General features: G+C 37.0%; 1 protein-coding gene across 1 annotated transcript in view; it reads left to right on the top strand.

Annotated features, from left to right (window-relative positions):
- The first annotated feature begins 292 nt into the window (after positions 1–292).
- Positions 293–20,342, top strand: part of LOC140163656 (demethylmenaquinone methyltransferase-like) — a 20,874-nt gene continuing 824 nt past the window's right edge. Inside the window, exons 1-4 of the mRNA XM_072186971.1 lie at positions 293–415; positions 3,148–3,273; positions 9,065–9,203; positions 19,588–19,680. Of these exons, the coding sequence (XP_072043072.1) occupies positions 293–415; positions 3,148–3,273; positions 9,065–9,203; positions 19,588–19,680 (481 nt within the window). The remainder of the gene's footprint in view (positions 416–3,147; positions 3,274–9,064; positions 9,204–19,587; positions 19,681–20,342) is intronic.

Here is a 20,342-nt window from a genome sequence, read left to right as displayed (position 1 = left end):
CAAAAAAATGTTTGCCAAAAAAATATTTACAATAATACATTCTCATTTCATTTTCTTTTGCACATAGTTTTGTTTGTGAATACTATATACTTTCTGACGTATTTTTCATTATCAATTTTAACCAGAACGGAGCGATTATTATTTCAAATAACAAACCAAATAGTAGGCCTACTGTCTGGCCAAATCGAGTGTGAGCATTGTTCAGTCAGTCGTGTTTTACTGAGCCCCGGAACTGCTATATATAGGCGTAACTGAAACAGAGTTTAATTGTTCAAACTGAGAGAGCAAAGAAATGGAAAGTATTAATGGAATTTCGACAGAAAAAGAGTTTGCAATTCGTAAAGGACTATATTTAGCCGGTCTTGAAGGTGTTGTCTGTGACTACTACAATAATAATGCACAAGACTACGAAGAGGTAGGTTATCATTTTAGACGCTTACAATAATTATGCGTTCCATGGCCCATAAGAGGATATTAAGGGATGGGTTTATATGTGTGTAAATGGAGGAGAAATGGGAGGATTTTGGCATGTTTGCTGTGATTGTTTGCCTAGCAATATTGATCACAAGTACACAATTGATGGTGCATATCAAGGACCAAACTCTATAGTTTTATATTTGAGCACGATCACTTCTGTAAGGTCATGGGAAATTATTAAATCGGCTTTTATATTTGATGTTGCATATCGGCTCACGCACTTTATTTTTGTACCCAGTATTTCACAAAGTCCCTGTACTCTGATGACCCTATGACTTTTTGCTGGTATGTTGAGCACTTTAAACAATTAATTATAGTACTTACCTCCTACTTTAGGAACATGCGTATGTCTTAATGTATGTCGACCATGTCAACAACCCAGTGTAGTTTTACATGGTTGGAAAAGTCTATTTCCTTTCGCTATTTTGCCAATCATAATTCATAAATTGTCCAACTTTTTTGACAAAAAAGAGTTTTACAACTATTCCGCCAGCAAGGAAACACAAATGTATGTGTATCCAGTGCGTCCTTTACGTTTAAATAGTTCAGTTTATTGTCAAGTTGTGCCTCTATACGCCATATTTACGGAATTGATGATACGAGCTGATACGGAATTTTGAACCCAAATTTCTTGAAATATACATTACCTTTTTAACTTCTCGCCACGAAATTGGATTCATAAGAAGGTCAAATACAAGCCTTCCATTATGGCTGGTATCATCATCTCGATTGGTGTCTTGTGTTAGTATTATTCCATATTTTGCTGGTAGAAGTTCAATGAAACCCTCCATAATTCACGACTACTGTCACTTGTGTTATAAACTCGATGTGTTTACTATATTGTCGCTCGGGTCCGCGACTAATCGCAGGGACCAGTCTATCATTAGCTATTCTATACACTTTTCAATAGCCTTATTGTGATGTGTGGGAGTTTTAAAAGCCGAGCCATGAACAAAATATAATGCGAGCACCCGGGGGCATCAACTTTAGAGGTGACGGTATGTGCCTGTCAATATATGCCCCTCTTTTGAAGCCGACTATACCCGATGACCAGGCACCTTCAGTTTTCAAAATATTATACCCAATGACCCCTTTTTCATTTTGATTGTACATAATTGACCCTTTTTTTATAAAAAAAAAAACCCAACGTTTTGTACTGATATGCGCCTACTTCGCGACGCTTGTACCAAAATGTAGGCACATATACCCATCAATTCTAAAGTTGAGTGCCCCGGGGCGAGCGCATACTGCGGGCCAATGAACAATGAGATAGATGAGATAGTGGCTTTTCTGATATCACTTTGAGGAACTGTTGAAGTATAAATCAGCCAACGAGTAGGTGTGTCCAAATTGCACATCTTGAATTGAGACCAAGACATGCTGTTATATCGTTCCGGTTGGTTTATTACCTACCATTGCCTACGAGATGCAGTTCTAAGGTGACAGAGGGACAGGTCTGCAATTCGATTCCACAACCATTCATACCTTTCATCTGTTTTATTGTATTATCGTGCGAATTGCTCCGTGGTACCTTACGGGTACCTGAATTTTATTTGAATGAAGATGACTCTGTCATGCTCGACGTCATATTGCATAATTTCTATACAGTATATGCAATAAACCAACCAGAACAGTATAACAATTGAAATAATAGGCAGTTCTAAGATAGGTTAAGAAGAATATAACGTCATTCTGTATTATTATTCAAGGTTGTAACGTGTGTCTATGCTGTCATGTAGGCCTACCTGGCAACAGACACGCCCCCGGTACAAACAGATGAAATTTGTAGAAAAGCGTGATTATGACAAAAACATTAAAAAATGATACTTTGAGGTATTGTTTTTTAATTTTTGTATGGCAGATCATACATACACATGTGCTGAGGTCAAAAAGGTAAAAAATTTGTTTTTGACCCCTGACTCACCTGTCATTCCAAACAACCCCTTAAATGGGATTGATTTTGCCAACATTAATGCCAGCCCTGGAATTAAGATTTTTTTCTTGAGATACAATATTGCACCTCGGCCTCACCTTTCAAAGTTGGGGTGCAATTCCTTCTCATCACGTAAGTGCATAGGGCAGACATCGACTACCTTTTCCTTTATTACGGGGATATTTTTGGGAGTTCAGTGGCTACTTATGACCCTTATGGTACTGTGATCTTTGCCCCCCCCCCCCATTTCCCCCAGAAAAAAATACTATTTTGGGCGAAAACCATTATATTTTTGACAAAAATTTTCCTATGCCCCCGAGAACGAAAATAACCCATTTTGGCGACAATTGCCCATTTTTAGAAAAATTCCAGGTGCCGCCGCGCCACTGGCCTTCTGATACGTAATTAGCGATTCGGGTTATTATGGAGATAAGTTTGCAAAATGTTTCACTCTAGGCCAAATGTCACATAATTTTATTTGTTTTCATGTAATTTTCATGCAATTCTATGCGAACCCTCGCAAACTGCCTTGTGACATGGGGCTTCCAACAATGAAAGGGTAGAGCAAAAGGTGATGATGATGCATGGTAATGATGATGGTGATGATGACGGTGATGATGACGATGATGATGTGCACTATTGTGCAGTCAAATGCAGTTCAATGCCACTTTATTTGTTTTTGTGCGTTTTTTTCAAATTTTATGCGAATGATTGTTACAATTGTTTTTCTTTTGAAGTATTCTACCCTAACTGGAAGGGAAAGTGGTGCTCTTGCGTTAGCCAAAGCTGTAGCTCGTGCTCATCCTGACAAAGATACCACCATATTGGACGTGTGTGCTGGGACAGGACTTGCCGGTGAACAGGTAAAGGCAGTGTGCTTTTTTCTGTCCGTTGGTGTTAAAAAAATCCGGGGTAAATAAATTAATGTGATGGCACCAACGCAATGCATTTAATTGCATTGCTTTATATTGTGTTCGAATGAATTTAAAAAAACAGCGAGTGAGTTCGTATTGATTTATAAATATAATTTTGTCTTTGTGACTGTTGGTATTATTATTATACAAAATAGTAAAGATAGCGATTTCATTTTAGTTGACTGTACATCCTCTGGCTATTGACTATAAATGATTATGACTGAATCGCTCCACAAGATCTGCTTTTTTTGTAATCTCCGGTGTAAATTACATATCCACCAAAAAACGTTGACAACGTAAAGAAAGCAGCAAGTTTAAAAAGCCCCCACCTCGGCTCACTTTTTGAAACTTGGTCCCATTTGTAAAAGATACTGATTTAAACTTTGTCATTATGATAATTATCAACTTAAAACATTTCCAGAAGTGTTATGTATCTTTAATGTGCCGATGCAATATTAAGTTGTTAGCATTCTGGAACGATCAGAAAGGTTATTATGTTGTTCTATATATGTTTTGTTTTATAATAATTATTAAGTTCATGATCAATGATTGAATTAAACGAATAACAAGTAGGCATGTTAATGGCAATGATGCTATTGTTTAAACGTTAAAAACACCGATTTGCTGTTGATATTCAAAATGGGACCAAGTTTCAAAAAGTGAGCCGAGGTGGGGGCTTTTAAACTTGCTGCTTTTACGTTGTCAACGTTTTTTGGTGGATTTTATTTCTTTTTATGAATGTAGCCAAGCAGCTCTAAGTTTGGAAAGTCATCGGGTTACGAAGTACTCCATAAAACGAATAAAACGAAACATAGATGTTTGATGTTATCCTTGATTTTTGACAGTAAATAATTTAATAAAATTTTATCAGCCGTTTATTTTTAAACTTGATGGTCACAGCTACCGTGTGACTGTAATGTTAATAGGGATACATATACATTTTAATATACTTCAATTATTCAAGGCAACTAAGAAAATGTAAATATGAACAACACATACCCAATGTTGACGATGCCAGCGAGACACAGAGTCAGTCCGATTTACTTCAAATTGAAGCTGAGAAATGCGTGTATAATATTATGTAGCAAGGCTTATACTACGGAAGCGTCTAAGTGCCACGACTTAGCAAGATAATTATGTTTTAATGATTGTGGTTTTTGTAGCACTGCGGGGCAATCTAGTTGGATATGCACATTTCGCGGTTGATAGTTCTTTGTAGCCCTGCGGGGCAATCTAGTTGGATATCCAAATTTCGCGGTTGATAGTTATTTAGATTTATAGAGCTAGTTGAATTTCCCTATTAAGCGGCGGTTGTTGGCGGTCTTTCGCGGTTTGTGGTTTTGATTTCCCTCATTCTTCATGCCCTACCCTCTATCAGGGGTTAGTTTATAGTTTAAGCTTGTTGGATAAATATACTACGGGGCAATCTATCTGGATGTCACTATTGAGCGGCGGTTGTTGGTGGTCTTTCGCAGTTTGTGGTTTTTTTTTGTTGGATATCCAAATTTCGCGGTTTGTGGTACTTTGTAGCCCTGCGGGCCAATCTAGTTGGATAGCCCTAGTGAGCGGCGGTTTTTGGCGTTCTTTCGCGGTTTGTGGTTTTAATTTCTCTAATTTTTCAGGCCCTGGCCTCTATCGGTGGCTAATTTGTCTTTTAAACTGGTTGGATATCCATATTTCGCGGTTTGTGGTTCTTTGTAGCCCTGCGGGGCAATCTAGTTTGAAATGCCTATTGAGCGGCGGTTGTTGGCGGTCTTTCGCGATTTGTGGTTTTTAATTTCCCTCATTCTTCAAGCCCTGATCTCTAGGGGAGTGGGTAATTTATAGCTTAAGCTTGTTGGATAACCATACTTCTTTGTAGCCCCGCGGGGCAATTTAGGTGGATATCCAAAATTCGCGGTTTGTGGTTCTTTGTAACCATGTAGGGCAGTCTAGTTTGACATCCCTATTAAGCGGCGGTTGTTGGCGGTCTTTCGCGGTTTGTGGTTTTAATTTCCCTCATTCTCCAAGCCCTGCTTTCTATCGGGGGTTCCGTGTGTCTGTGGTGGGGACAGTCCCTCCTTTTAATAGGCATTTGGGTATTTTTGCCGCTTTGCTAATTTGTCTTTACGTAACTATGACTTTAATGGCCTTCCATATTTGGTTATATCTTTTTGGATACGTTTTTGTCCCTGCTGGCCTTCCATACTAGTGGAACAATAATTGTTCACACCTATAGCCTAGAGTGTATGCAATAATCCAACCGGAACGGTATAACAATTGAAATGACAGTCATGTTGGAATACAGTTCTACGATAGCTGAAGATGACAAAGGGACAGGTCTCTAGATCGATTCAACAACCATTCATACATCAGTATCACATGTTTTATTGTCCTATTATCATGCGAATCGCCCCGTGGTAGGACAGAACTAAAAATGAGAAAAATATTGGTAACTTGATCTAGTTTCTTGTGTTATTCAGATTTAAATAAATAAAGAAATTAATAAAAAGATTTCTTTTATTATTTGTTCAGCTAGCGGCTGCACTATACATATAGGTTGTTTTTAAATAGGCCCTTAATGCAATAAATAATATCCCTGAGAATCAAACATCTTGCTTGATAAAAAGAAATAATATGCATAATAGCACTGGATGATTAAAATTGTGTTATCCTTGATTAATGACAATAAAATTATTGTTTAATAAAATATTGAAAAAATAAGTTGGTCATCGGATTTCGAACTCGAGTCCCCGGATTAGGAGTTCAATGCCTTAACCATTACACCACGGGACTCGGCTGTGAAATAGCGTGTCGATGTACAATATTTATTATATGAATTGATGTGTCGTCCGAAAAGAACAAAAGAATTGTGAAAAACTTGATTTTTTGGCGAATGGGGTTCGGAATTTGTATGTACGGTATTTCAGAAATTGCTAGGGTATAATTGTAAGTGAATCTGAAAAAGTAGTGTGAAGGTGATAACCAGGTAGACCTGTAGCAGTGTCTAAAAATTCTGGATCAGTATGATTTGCCACTAATTTTCGCTATGAAATACCGCGTGAAATGGAAGCAAAAATATTTGTTTATTACGAACAATGATTGACTGTAGGATTGGTGGCCCTTTTTGAATTAATGAGTTGTCAAGATATTACACCTGGGACTGTAAATAACATTTAGCATGGTTTTAGATACATTTTGTACCCAGCGAAAAATAACATCGAACAATAGAAGTCAAGTGTTTTAATGTTAGCTGTAAATAGTCTCGCGGGAGCATCCGTTATTAGTCTTCTTTATCAGTCTTTTTTTTTAAAACCTGCTGGTCACGGCTACCGCGTGACTCTAATTGGCACTTTTATTTTGCTCATGATTGAAGAGGCAGATCCGGCAGGCAGATGGCCTCACAATTGTGATGAACTCCTACTATTATTGTAGCTTATTGTTATTAAGCAAGCGTTTGTCTCTTCTGACCTTCATGACATTGTATTGATGTGAACTGCTGATGCATCTCATCGGCTAAACTACACCTTGATGCATCTAAATGAAAAGGCGGGAAATCCTCAACTGAACTTGGTTTTGGTTCTCATGCGCGTATTTAGGGAGGGGGGGCTTTGGGGGGCGCCAGCCCCCCGGGGTAAAAGGGGCGGCCAAAACGAAGGGGCGGCGGACGAAGAAGGGGCCGCCAAAACAGGGGCGGCCAACGAAGGGGCGGCAAAAAGAAATAGTAAATAAAAAAAAAAGGGGGGGGGGGGAATTTGATAAAGTATAAAAATTTGTGAAAATGGTACTAGGCCTATACATCAAAATGTTTTGCTTTTAGGGCGCTAGCGCCTGAAATCCTTTTTTTTTCTCTTCAGTTTTTCAAACGACCGAAAAAAAAAATGGGTCAACCTTTTCGGGATGTTGGAAAGGGGCGGCAAAATTGAATTTTCGTCAGCCCCCCGGGTTGGAGCGGCCACGGTACGCCACTGGTTCTAGTATACCCCCGGCCCCCAACTCAACCATGAGAGTTACCAAATAGCGCGGAAAAGGGGTGTGTTTTTTTTACCAGTAGCGAGGACCGTGAAATTGGGAAAATAGTTTGATGACGTAAAATTGTTAATATGTTACGTATAATATCTGGTAGAAATATATTATCGATTTTATGTCATCAAACATTCGTTAGAACTTAAACATTACTGGAAATAGAATGGCAATAGATTATATAACGTAGATATGTTACATACAATATTGTACGTCTAATAAAAAGTCTGCATACTGCTAAACGATCTTTTATCAGCATGTTTTGTAATAACCTGTAGGCTACATATTATTAATGTTCTTTTATATATCCATCTTTTAATCTTGCCAGTTAATACACCACGGAAGAACAAATTGTTTTGAACACGTAACCGTGTATAAATAAAATGAATGAATGAATGAATGAATGAATAGGCTATAATGGTCATCAATAAATTAATTGATCAATAGTTATATACCCGGTAGTTCAAGTGTATATTCATCACGGGATTCATCATTTAATGGTTCACGCATTGATTCGGTTGCTAGTTGCAGGAGTTCGTGTGTGATCTAATTATCATGATTGATGATAGTAGTTTAGTAATTGAACAAATTTTAATTGAATCAATTTTAATTTATTAACATAGTCTCTAAAAAGGCCGACTTTTTAAAAACATATTCTTGTAATTATTGTTGTAGTGTTGTTTTGTATTTTCATGTACCTGTGAATGTCAATCAAGTCTGATTCTGATAATTAGGCCTAGGCCTACATGGATTATGGAATGTTGTGGACAAATTCGCGATCTGCGACTCTTTATGTATACGCTATACACAAAGTGTGATAAAGACCATACTTGGGCGATCAATAAATCCAACGATTATTACCTATTCAATTTTATTATCACATGCATTTTTTTTACTACCACATGTGTTTTTTCCATATTAACAAGGTAACAAAGTTATTTCTTTTCTTTCTTTCTTTCTTTCTTTCTTCTTTCTTTCTTTCTTTCTTTCTTTCTTTCTTTCTTTCTTTCTTTCTTTCTTTCTTTCTTTCTTTCTTTCTTTCTTTCTTTCTTTCTTTCTTTCTTTCTTTCTTTCTTTCTTTCTTTCTTTCTTTCTTTCTTTCTTTCTTTCTTTCTTTCTTTCTTTCTTTATTTATTTATTTATTTATTTCTTTCTTTCTTTCTTTCTTTCTTTCTTTCTTTCTTTCTTTCTTTCTTTCTTTCTTTCTTTCTTTCTTTATTTATTTATTTATTTATTTATTTATTTATTTATTTATTTAAATTTCAAAGTATAGACCTCTGAAAAGGCAACCGTTATTCATAGACTCTAGGGTACCCACTCATCAGGCGGATGGTGATTGGGTACCCTATCTCCAGTAGATGGTGTACAGCTATCTTCAGTAGATAGTTTACACCTATAGACTGATGATTGGGTAATATATGATCGAAAGGGAGGTAGGCCTATGCCATGAAATTTTGCTATTTTGTAGCTAAACTGATGAAATATGGTTCAAAAGTGGAATAAATAAATGTCGATACTCAACAAACGCCAGTGGCTTATCCAGGACCGTAGTGTTGAAGGAGGGGATGGGGGTTGGACGAAAATGGCAAAACATTTGCCGAAAAGTACAAAAATTGGCTAAAATCTTATATAAATACCGCCATTGCCTCCTAAAAAAAAAAAGAAAAAGAAAGAAAAAAAAAAAAAAGACAGCTCATTAACTCCAAATTTATATTGTTTACCCAACATTCTCAATCAGCTCAAGAAACTCGGTTACACCAAAGTGGATGCATTGGATTTCTCTCAGGAAATGCTAGACTTGGCTAAATCCAAGAATATTTACCGCAACTACATATGTGATAGCGTTCAACTGCATAGAAAGAATCAAATAGACAACTGTAAGTCTAAACTCTTAGAAAAAGGGTTGCTGTCCTGTATGTAGAAAGAACCAAAAATGTTTCTTTCTGTCCTTTCAGAACCAAAGTTTTAGGTCTAAAATGGTTCTTTCTGACCTTTCAGAACCCTTTTCAGGTCTAAAATGGTTCTTTCTGTCATTTCCAGAACCCTTTTCATGTCTGAAATGGTTACTTCTTTTCTTTGTAGAACCATTTAAGGTTCCACATACAGGACAGCTCAAGAACCATTTTAGGTTCTACTTAGAATCATTTTTTTCTAAGAGTGGTTTGTTTATATTATTTTGTATTAGTATGTTTTGCATGTTTGTTTGTCGACGTCGTTTCAATTCCAATTAAAGACCCATTAAGTGATCGCTCATTCAGAAAATAATAAAAATCATTCTGTCTTTGAGGTGTAAAGTGTTAACAAAAAGAGATTGACATTTTCCCAAACAAAGAAGGGTTTTATATCGCCAGTTTTAATGAAATTTTAACATTATTATAATACCGTAGACATCCATCTGCAAGCACAGGCCTGTATGCCTATGATGTTTTGTTTTTGTTGTTGAAAGAAACCAAATAAAAGGCATGCACCCTCCACAAACATTTATCTGTAATATTTGCTCAAACTCCATTTGTGTGTGGAGGGCGTCTACCTTTCTTCTCTTTCATAAAAAAAACACACCTAATTTTGAGGCATTTATGTTTATATACACTCTCAGCCTGGATACTAGTCTGAGCTCTCAGCAGTGGCGTAACTCCTATGGGCTCTGGGGTCGCTCCCCGGGCACCTGGGCTAAGGGGCACCCATCAGACCTGGATACCCTTTCGACACGATAATACTTTGTTAGGAAAGAAATGGAACCTTTACCCACCATGCATAGAATTATACTCTTCATTTGGGTGCCCCCTTCAACACAAAATTTTCGCGCGCATTGCATAAAATTGACATTTGAGACTCGAATTCAACTTGATTATACCAAGTTGTAATTCTTTCCTCTGGGTGCCACAACCGCTAGCTATACGTCACTACAGCTAGTGACGAATCTTCAAAGGTAAAGACATTGGAGAAGATGAAAACATTTTTTATATTAACATGAAGTTCACTGAAACATGAAATAAATTTGATCTGAGACATAAGTTATTCGGTAGGTATATGGCTTTCAATACCAAAATTGATTAGCTCTGCACCATGCACACCGTCATAGTCCGATGAGTAGGACCTGTTTTTACTTAGTTAGCAAGCCTATATGCTCCAGACTCTGATCGCTCAAGAAAGATTAACTGCGAAAGTCCACTAACCGCGCACCCGGAAAAAAAATTGGGCGGCGCGGTACGGTCACTTGACTTTCGCGATTCGTCTTTCTTGCGCCATGTGAGATAGTGATCATAGTCTGAGCTAGGAACTGGTCATACACCAGTGGCGTAGCGACGGGGGGGGCAGAGGGGAACACGTGCCCGGGGCGCCACCCTTGGGGGCGCCGAATTAACCAATTCAGCGTCAATTCAGCGCCCACTCCAGCGATGAAAGTCAAAATTTTCAGCACAAAATCATTTGAAAGATCAATTTAAGACTGATATTCAACTTCATTATGACCAAAATTCAATGCGTGATTGGCCCTATTTGTGCACATTTTCGCGCGCTGTGCGAGCATTTATTTCAAAAATTGGGGAGGAGCTCAATTATGTATCCTTAGCCCTGGGGGCCACAATCGCTAGCTACGCCACTGTCCTACACGTCGGATTTTGCACACCCTTGGTCAGGGGCACCCGAGATCTACTTTTGCCCCCGGGCACCCTGACCCAAAGTTACGCCACTGACTCTCAGAAAAAAAGAAGGTGCAACTTTGAACCTTTTTTCCTTATCTCGTATACAGCACCCTAAGCAATGTTTAAGTTCAATTATAAAGAAGCTTGAAAAGTTCTATAAAGAACCTTAAAGATTTAAATAGGTAGGGACTTTCTAATTAATTAATTAATTAATTCAGGGACTCATTACAAAGAAAAGTGAAAGTAGGAGTTCGAGTGTTAACCCTTTTTCGTACTAAAAATCATTTTCTTGGCTAAAGAACCAACCGTTTTCTTCATGGTTTCTTAAAGGTTCTTCAAGCTTTGTTTCTTTGAAGAACCAAAAAAGTTCTTCAGCCAAGAAAATGTTTCTTTGTAGAACTTTAAGCTTGAAGAACCTTTATAGAACCATTAAGAAAGAACCATTTAAGATTCTAAGTTGAACAGAAAAAAAGGTTCTTGGCCAAGAAAACGATTTTTATAACCAATAACACTCCTTTTTACTTTTCTTTGTGATGAGTCCCTGAATTAATTAATTAGGGCGTTCATATTTGAATCTTTAAGGGTCTTTATAGAGCTTTTCAAGAAGGTTCTTTATAGAATTTAAACATTGATTAGGGTGCTGCATACGGGACATAAACGGTTCTAAGTTGCACCTTTTTAAGAATTCTGCGGTATTGTTTATTGTTTTATTTGTGACACGATCTGGTCAATGGAGGACAAAGGCAACAAATTTGAATTGAGATAGAGACAAAATTAATATGGAGTAAAAAACAATAAAACACGTCACAAAACTTAATAACTTTAGAACAAAGTATGTTAGACCTTTTTGTTTTCAGTATATGATAGCCTTAATGTTTGTATAAGGTAGTAATTAGCCTACAGCAAATCAATTTTCAATAAAAATTCCTTTAAAAAAGGAATGGGGCACCCAATGTGAGCTTGGATGTGATGGTGAATTCCATGGTGTGTAGATTTGGTATTATAATGATTTTTCTAGGGAAGAGTAGAAGATGATCAAATGCAAGAGAAATGTGTTTGATTGGGGAAGGTGTTCTGACAATCCAAATATATACTTAGTCCACCTCAGATGACCTGTAACAATTTTGGCGCAGATTATTGTGATCGACATTACTTAATTCATCTCGGATGACTTTGACCTGACATTCAACATTTTCGCGCTTACACCAATCATGTCCATAACAATTTCACTTTTACCACTTCCTGTTAACTCTCTAATTTAAAACTCTAAATTTCTGTCTCTTTACCCTTTTTGTCTTGTACCATTAAGATAAGCAAACATCTTCATGATCCAATCAGGTGGTGAATGACGTGCATTTTCTAAATTCAGTAAATTTCCATCGTCAACCGTGTAATTGAATGGGATTATTTTGAATTTTTAAAACGCTTGAAATATCACAAACAAATAGGCCTATGTTATTAAATAATATAAATAGAAGGTAAAACCGTTCGGGTTTGATAGTGAACCCAACAAAACTAACCGAGTATATGGAAAATGCCATACGGCCGGACGGTTTCACAAGTTGCCGGCTCTATCATTTCACTCGCCGCCTGGAATCAATCTTGCATTTTCTGAATGAATTGAATTGTCAAATAATGTCGTAAAAACTTTATTTGTGAACGGATTTGCATCGTTAAAAAACAAAATGTATGTTTAATATATCAATTATTTCAGTGAGAGCAGTTCCATTAACTTTCTTCCATAAATAATCACAGAGTATTATCTGTTTACAAAATAAGCGTTTTTTATTCAGATTTAATTAGCGTGCTGTGTGTGACTGCAATTATCATTATCAGTAGGCCTATACTACTCAAAAACATGGCCTTGTTCATGTTTACATAGTCACTGCCTTATTTGATCTTGGGCCAATAAAAAAAATTTTTTTTTTTTTATTACTAGCAAACTCTAATGTTTGTATTAAGGTTCAAAATATGAAAAATCAGACAATTTTGGTGTCAGAACATTCATTCTTCATAAAAGTAGCTACCCAGCAAACACAAAACGTTTTCGACATCATTCGCAAAAGGTTATAAAAGGTTGTCAGAAAACGTTGAAATGCCGGTTATATAAAGGGTACATTAAGAGTATAAAACGTTTTCATAACATTAAATAACATTTGTTGGTAATTTACTGCACAGCAAACACAAATGTTTTACAGAAAACATTTAAATGTCGGGTTATATAAAGGGTCTAAAAACGTTTTAATAACATTCCAAAAACATTTGTGAAAACTTAGTACAAATCATTCTAAACAGAATGTTATTTTGGGGTTGAAAAAATTTTTTGCAAAAAATGTTTGCCCAAAATATTTTAAATAACGTTTTATAATGTTTTCACGACCTTTATATAACCCGACATTTAAATGTTATTAAAACGTTTTGTAAAAAAAACATTGTAAGAATATTTCTGTGTTTGCTAGGTGCAAATATTTTAACATAATGTTATTTAAGTGTTGACAAAATATCAAAACTGCTGGGTACCAAACTTTTGATACAGCTTGTATAGTAATTTGTTCTAATTTCCATGCAAAAGGAGCCAGTTCTTTCATCCTTAAAACAAATACACATATTTTCAATTACATGCAGATAGATAAGACCTTGGTAAGATAAGCATGTTAATTGTTATGTCACTATCACTATCTTGATCTTGATAAGATGCCTACCATGCTGCAGCGTATGAAACAAGGATACAACATACATTACATTCATTGAATGACTTTGAAACCTTGGGTACAAAAACTCATACTCTGCAAGTTAGGTCAAATTTTGCACTATGATTGTTTATTTGAGGTTATTGGACTATGCCATTGAGATTAGGCTATTGTAATCCATAGTGTTGGTCACCGTCTATCGGGTTCTAAGAGGCGGTAAACTGGTTAAGTCATACAAAGGTCAAAGGTCTCGATTTATTTGGTGTTTTTATAAATCCATTAATTTTGTATTTTAAACAAAGAATATACGCACACCATTTTATCCCGTGCATATCAGAAAACAATAATTACATTACATTACATACAAGGCATTTATAGGGCGCCATTTCATAAAGACCACGGCGCCAAGATGGAACACAAAATATTTGAAAGGCAAAATAAAACAGCAAAACTGAAACAAAGCCACCAGATTATTGTGGGAACAGGAAGGTTTTGAGACCTTTTTTGAAACTTGGCAGAGAAATAGCAGTACGGAGTTCAGATGGAAGTGAGTTCCAGAGTGCAGGTGCGGTGAGAGAAAAACTCTTGTCGAAAGCTGATTGCAGGCCTTTAGGGTTGAATTTTGGTACAGAGAGACGTGTAGTGTCTGTTGCAGAACGCAAGCCGAGACGAGTTTGGTTGTACAATGAAATTGATTCAATGAGATAATTTGGTCCATATCCATGCAGACATTTGAACACATAGAGCATGATGTTATATAAAATTCTCTGCTTCACAGGGAGCCAATGAAGTTCTTGCAAATACTGGCTGGCATGGTCATACTTAGAAGCAGAGAAAATTAATTTTGCACTCCAGTTCTGCAAGCGTTGTAATTTCATGATGTAAGTTGCATTAGTTCCTGCTAATAGTACATTCCCATAGTCTAGACGTGACAGCACAAGAGATCGAACAACATGGGTGCATGTTTCATTATCAAGAAAACGACGGATCCGAGTAATATTGCGTAAGTGATATGTGATGTTCTTTGACAGTGAAGTTATCTGCGGCAACATACTCATAACATCATCAAAGATAACGCCCAGGTTTCTGACACTAGTGGAGGGGTGGACGATGTCATCTCCAATGTGAAGGCATATATCAGGCATCTGGCGTTTGAAGTGAGGTGATGATATAACCAAGAATTCCGTTTTGTCGTTGTTTAATTTCAAGAAATTAAATGTCATCCATGTTCTGATTTCTTTGATACAAGATGTTATTGATGACAAAGCGGTTTCAATTGATGATGGGTTAGATGGCTCAAAACTACAGAAAATCTGTATATCGTCCGCGTACATGTGGTATGAAAGCGAGTGGTTTTTGATGATCCTGCCTATTGGAATTGTATACACTGTGAAACCTCGGGGGCCCAAAATTGAGCCCTGAGGTAGTCCATAGTCCATGGTCTTTGCCATTGAGTAGACACCATCAATCACAACAGTTGTTGTTCTACCAGTAAATAGGACCTCAACCAGTCCAGAGCAATCCCAGTCACCCCGATCTCATGCGACATTCTACTCAGCAGAAGGTTGTGGTTCACCGTATCGAAAGCCGCACTGAGATCGAGTAAGACAAGGAAAACTCCTTTCTGGTTGTACACATGTCCCATAATCTCATCCTTCACTTTCAACAGTGCCGTTTCGGTGCTATGGCCACGCATATAGGCAGATTGCAGTTCTTCACCAAGATGATATTTCAACATGTGGTTGTTGATGTTGTTGACAACATGTTTCTCTATCAACTTTGAGAGGAAAGGTATGTTTGCAACCGGTCGGTAGCTTTTCAGTTCACTCTGGTTCAAAGACTGCTTTTTGATAAGGGGTTTATGACGGCATGTTTCAGTGAGCTGGGAAATACACCTGAGGAAATGGATGTATTTATGATGCAAGTTATTACAGGCAAAAATACAGACATGTTTTCTTTCAGTAACCAGGTAGGAATAGGATCTAACAAGCAACTTTTTGTTGCACTACCTTGTACAAGATCTCTAACATCATCTTCTGTAACATGATCATAAAAAGAGAGTTCACATATATTAGAAACATCATGGTCATACATGTCAGTGTTCACCCTTACTGTACCAGTGCAAGACACTTCTTGTTCAAGATCTTCATATATTTTAGCTACTTTGTTTTGGAAATATGTAGCGAACTCATTACTCATATCTTCAGCTGACTCATATACAGGTAATATCTTACATTTACTATTTAACAAACTATTTACGATCTTATACATGGTCTTTGTGTCATTAGCACCCTGAAACTTCATAGCATAATGACTTTGTTTAGCCTTTTCAATTAGGCTGTTAACAGTTTTGTTATGTTCAATGTAAAGTTCGTGATGGACTTCAAGTCTTGTTTTTCTCCACTTCTTCTCATGCTTTCTGCGGAGTCTACGAGCATGATGTATTTCTGAGTTGTACCAAGGCTGCCTCCCTCCCCCAGGGCTCATTTTGTGATTCTGAGAGCCACGTTTCGACTAGAAAAAGGATATCCATCTTGTGATCAAGAATATAATCGGAACAGGTTGTTGTTTTGTTTTTTACTGAACGTGCATTCCATAGACCGATTGTAAGGAATTCAGCGTTTTCCAGTCTCTTTTCTTTCACTCTTCTACCCGCTCGCTTTTTCCCTCTCTTTCTCCATCGCTTACGAGTCTTTTTGGTCAGTTTTGAGTTATCAGGATGGTCATGGATATGGGTTAAACATGGCTGCTTCAACAAGTTTAAAGAGTCTAATGTTACACATGTATCAGCAGTCAGTGGGCAAACAGTAAAACTGGGGCACAGTACCTGCAGATAAAGTGCTGAATAGTGCAAGCACTGAACAGTCAGATTTGTTACAGATGATGTGAAACCAGATTGATTACCATAGTCCATATTGATTAGGTAATTGGGATGGCTATTGATGATGAGATGCTCAGCAATTGATTCCAAATCAATACTAGGTACTTGATCAATACTAGGTACTTGATCAATACTAGGTACTTGATCCCAAAAGTCAGTGGGTTGAAAACAAGTGCTCTGGTTATGTTGATGTATCAAACTGGATGTAGTAGGTACACAGTAAAACCAAAAACAAATCCAAAAATGCAAGAAAATGACAGCTTCCTCCTCCAAAAACCAGCCACAGCTCCCTTCCAGGATGTTAGACAAAACATCACGCCAAGTTTCAAAGTGTGAAACCAATCCTGTCCGCTGCAATTTGATGGAACCTTTCAAAAACTCAGGAGCCTAGTGAGATCAGCTGTTAAGCGATGCACTGGCAACACTGATACATAATAAAATAAAATCCAAGCATATTGTGGTTTTATTTCTGAGCAAGGGCATAATTTTAGCAAAACAATTGCGGAGTAAATCTAGTAAGAGTGAAATTAGAAGCTGTTCACAAACTCATGCCTATATTGTGGGGCGCCTCCGTAGAGGGCACCCCAAAAATGCCTCCCTTGGCTTCCTTTGTATTATGGCTTTATCTTTATCTTCCACAACTGGAGTGAGTATTTCAAATGGAAGTTACCCAACTGTCTATTCTATTCGTTACTCATTCTCCTCTGTGGAAGAGATTCCAAAATCTTCCACAGGGGGAGTGTGGATTTTAAATGGAATAGCCCAATGTCACACAGAGTGGACCAAAATAACACAGAAGCCCTGTTGACGATTGGAGTTGTGACATTTTACTTGAAAAATGTTAATGTTCTGTTAGTCCGGTGGCAGACCAAGGTAGGTTGGTTTTGCCAGTTAAAGTGTTTTTGTTTCTGGATTGTTGTTCTATGGGTGGTACAAAATGAGATTCAGAGGGATGTAAAATTGTCACCCCTGGGCAATTCCAGATATCCAAGGTCAAAGTTTATACAGAGGTCAAAATTAGTTTGTCCAAACATATGTCAAATTATTCCTCTTGTCATAAGGATTCAGAAAATATATAGTTTCACATATCTACGACTTATCGTTGTGGAGTTACGAGCAAAAAGGTCAAAGGTGAAATAGAGAATTCCACAGGGGTTGAAATTGAAAAATGCTCCTTTTTGATGAAAATGGTCTCAAATTGGTCTTTCTGTACCACAACTCGAATAATGAATAGTTTGAACTACCTAGAATGACTTATTGCCTTGGTAACACATCAAAATAGGTCATTGTCAATTGAGTCCCACTGATGTTGACCTACTGGTACTTCTTTTGAATGCTTACCTAGGTAACGAGTCATTACAGTTGGTTATAACTATTCTTTATTCGATTTAGATAACAGTGCTAACAATTTGAGACCATTTTCATCAACATTGGAGCATTGTATCTCTTTCAGCCCCTGTGCTTCTTCAAAGTTAACCTTTGACATTTTGGCTTATAACTCCGAAACGATAAGTCGGAGGTGGGTCAAACTATACTTTTTCTGAATCCTTAGCATCAGAGGAACAGTTTTGCATGGGTTTAAAAAAAATTGTGCAATTTTGAATTTTGACCCCTGTATAAACTTTGACCTTGGAAATCTTGAATTGCCCAGGGGTGACAATTCTACATCCCTCATAATCTCATTTTGTACCACCTATAGATTAATAATCAGCAAAGAAAAATACTTTAACTGGCAAAACCATCTAACCAAATAAACAACAATAGTTTGCAGCCGGACTATGTATTGTTTGTTTAGGAAGAGCTAGGAAGATGACTAGGTTTACATTTTATTTTAAGGGGGTACTACACCTGTGGTAAATTTGTGATATTTGTTGTTTTTTCTCAAAACTAAAAACACACTGGTAACAAAAGTTATGTATATTGTTGGGGCAAGGAATCCAATTACTACACTGAAATTTCAGTGACTCAAGACAAGCGGTTCAGTATATATGATATAAATGAGGTACATCCTAGCGGTACCTCATTTCTTATCATAAATAACGAACCTCTTGTCTTGGGTCACTGAAATTCCAGTGTAGTAATTGGATTCCTTGCCCCTATAATATACATAACTTTTGTTACCAGTGTGTTATTAGTTTTTGAGAAAAGTGCAAAATAGTCACAAATTTAGGGTGTAATACCCCTTAAGCCTGGATCAATTGTCTGAGGGGGCAAAGATATAAGATTAGCTGCCGGTGGGCTCGGTGTCATTTTGGCCGTGTTACTGTGATAATTGCGCGCGAATCGGGCAATTGTTTTCAATTGCAGTATGGTATTTTAGCCCAAAGTTAAGGTGAAATTTTGTGTTTACGGTTACCAGACCAATTTTCCATTTTACACTATTTTTTTGCCCAAAAGAGAGGTCCCAGCAAACTCAAAACATTTTTAAAACGTTTTATACAGATTATATTTTGGGGTCTTGGTAAAAACGTTTTAATAACATTAAATATCGGGTTATATAAAGGTCATGAAAACGTTTTAAAACGTTTTGTATGAAAACACTACAAAAATATACAAAAATATTTGTAAAATGTTTTTAAAATGTTATTTGCCAAATATTCTGTCAACACTTAAATAACATTATGTTTGAACATTTTGCAGCCAGGATTTGCAGTAAGTTATCATAAAATGTTTTTGAATCTTATGAAAACGTTTTATAGGCATACGCTTTATGTAACCCGAGATTTAAACGTTTTCTGGCAACCTTCTGCGAATGATGTCGAAAACGTTTTGTGTTTGCTGGGGTGAAATTTTATGTTTCCCGGGCCAATTTGCAATTTTACACGGGGGGTGGGGTGAAATTTTCTTTTGGAGTAGGTTTTATGGTAGTTGAATTTTTTTTTTTTGGGGGGGTTCAGTTAACAAAGCAACTCACGGGGTGGGGGATTCAACTCTCCAACCAAGTACATCCCCACCCCTCCCCACACACACACCCCAAGATCAAATTGTTCAAAATGCAGGTTGCTGCAACGCGGGAAAATGATTTGTTTAATTTTCATTTTTACAGATACCTATGACGTCTTGTGTATGAATGGAGGTATGCTACCCGGGCACATTACACCAAATATATTGCCAGAGTTTACCAGGATGACAAAACATGGTAAGTTACAGGTGGTGTATGACGTGCAGTCCCTAAATTCAGTAAATTTTCATCGTCAACCGTGTAATTGAATGGGATTATTTTGAAATTTTAAAACGCTTGAAATATCACAAACAAATAGGCCTATGTTGATAAATAATATAAATACAAGTAAAACCGTTGGGGTTCGATAATGAACCCCACAAAACTAACCGAGTATATGGAAAATGCCATACGGCCGGGCGGTTTCACGAGTTGCCGGCGCGATCATGTCATCCGCCGCCTGGTAAGTTATTGAAAACATTAGCACGTTTCGCACGCATTTGTCACGGTAATGTCATTTTAGCAGAACCTTTTTCTTCGTTTTAAAAACATGGGGCAAAAAATATCCAATTGACTTTTCAATTTTGACCAACATGACGAAAGGTCCTAATTCTAAAATAGGGCCTACTATTTTATGTCTTTAGAACATAAAATATGCTGTTCTTTTCAATATAGGTCTACAGTATAGATTTGGAATATAAGGTAAGTTGGTAAAGGTGGCCGAAAACAAATTGGCAAAGAAAATTAAATTTGACGCTTTTCTCAAAACCTGCTCATTGTGCCATAAATTTGGTACGCTATTTAAATTCCTTGCATCATTTCCTTCCTGAAAATGTATACTTGTACTTTTAGAGATACAA

The sequence above is a fragment of the Amphiura filiformis genome, chromosome 11, assembly GCF_039555335.1.
Source record: "Amphiura filiformis chromosome 11, Afil_fr2py, whole genome shotgun sequence".
Taxonomy (NCBI): domain Eukaryota; kingdom Metazoa; phylum Echinodermata; class Ophiuroidea; order Amphilepidida; family Amphiuridae; genus Amphiura; species Amphiura filiformis.
This window is presented reverse-complemented; position numbering and strand designations above follow the sequence as displayed.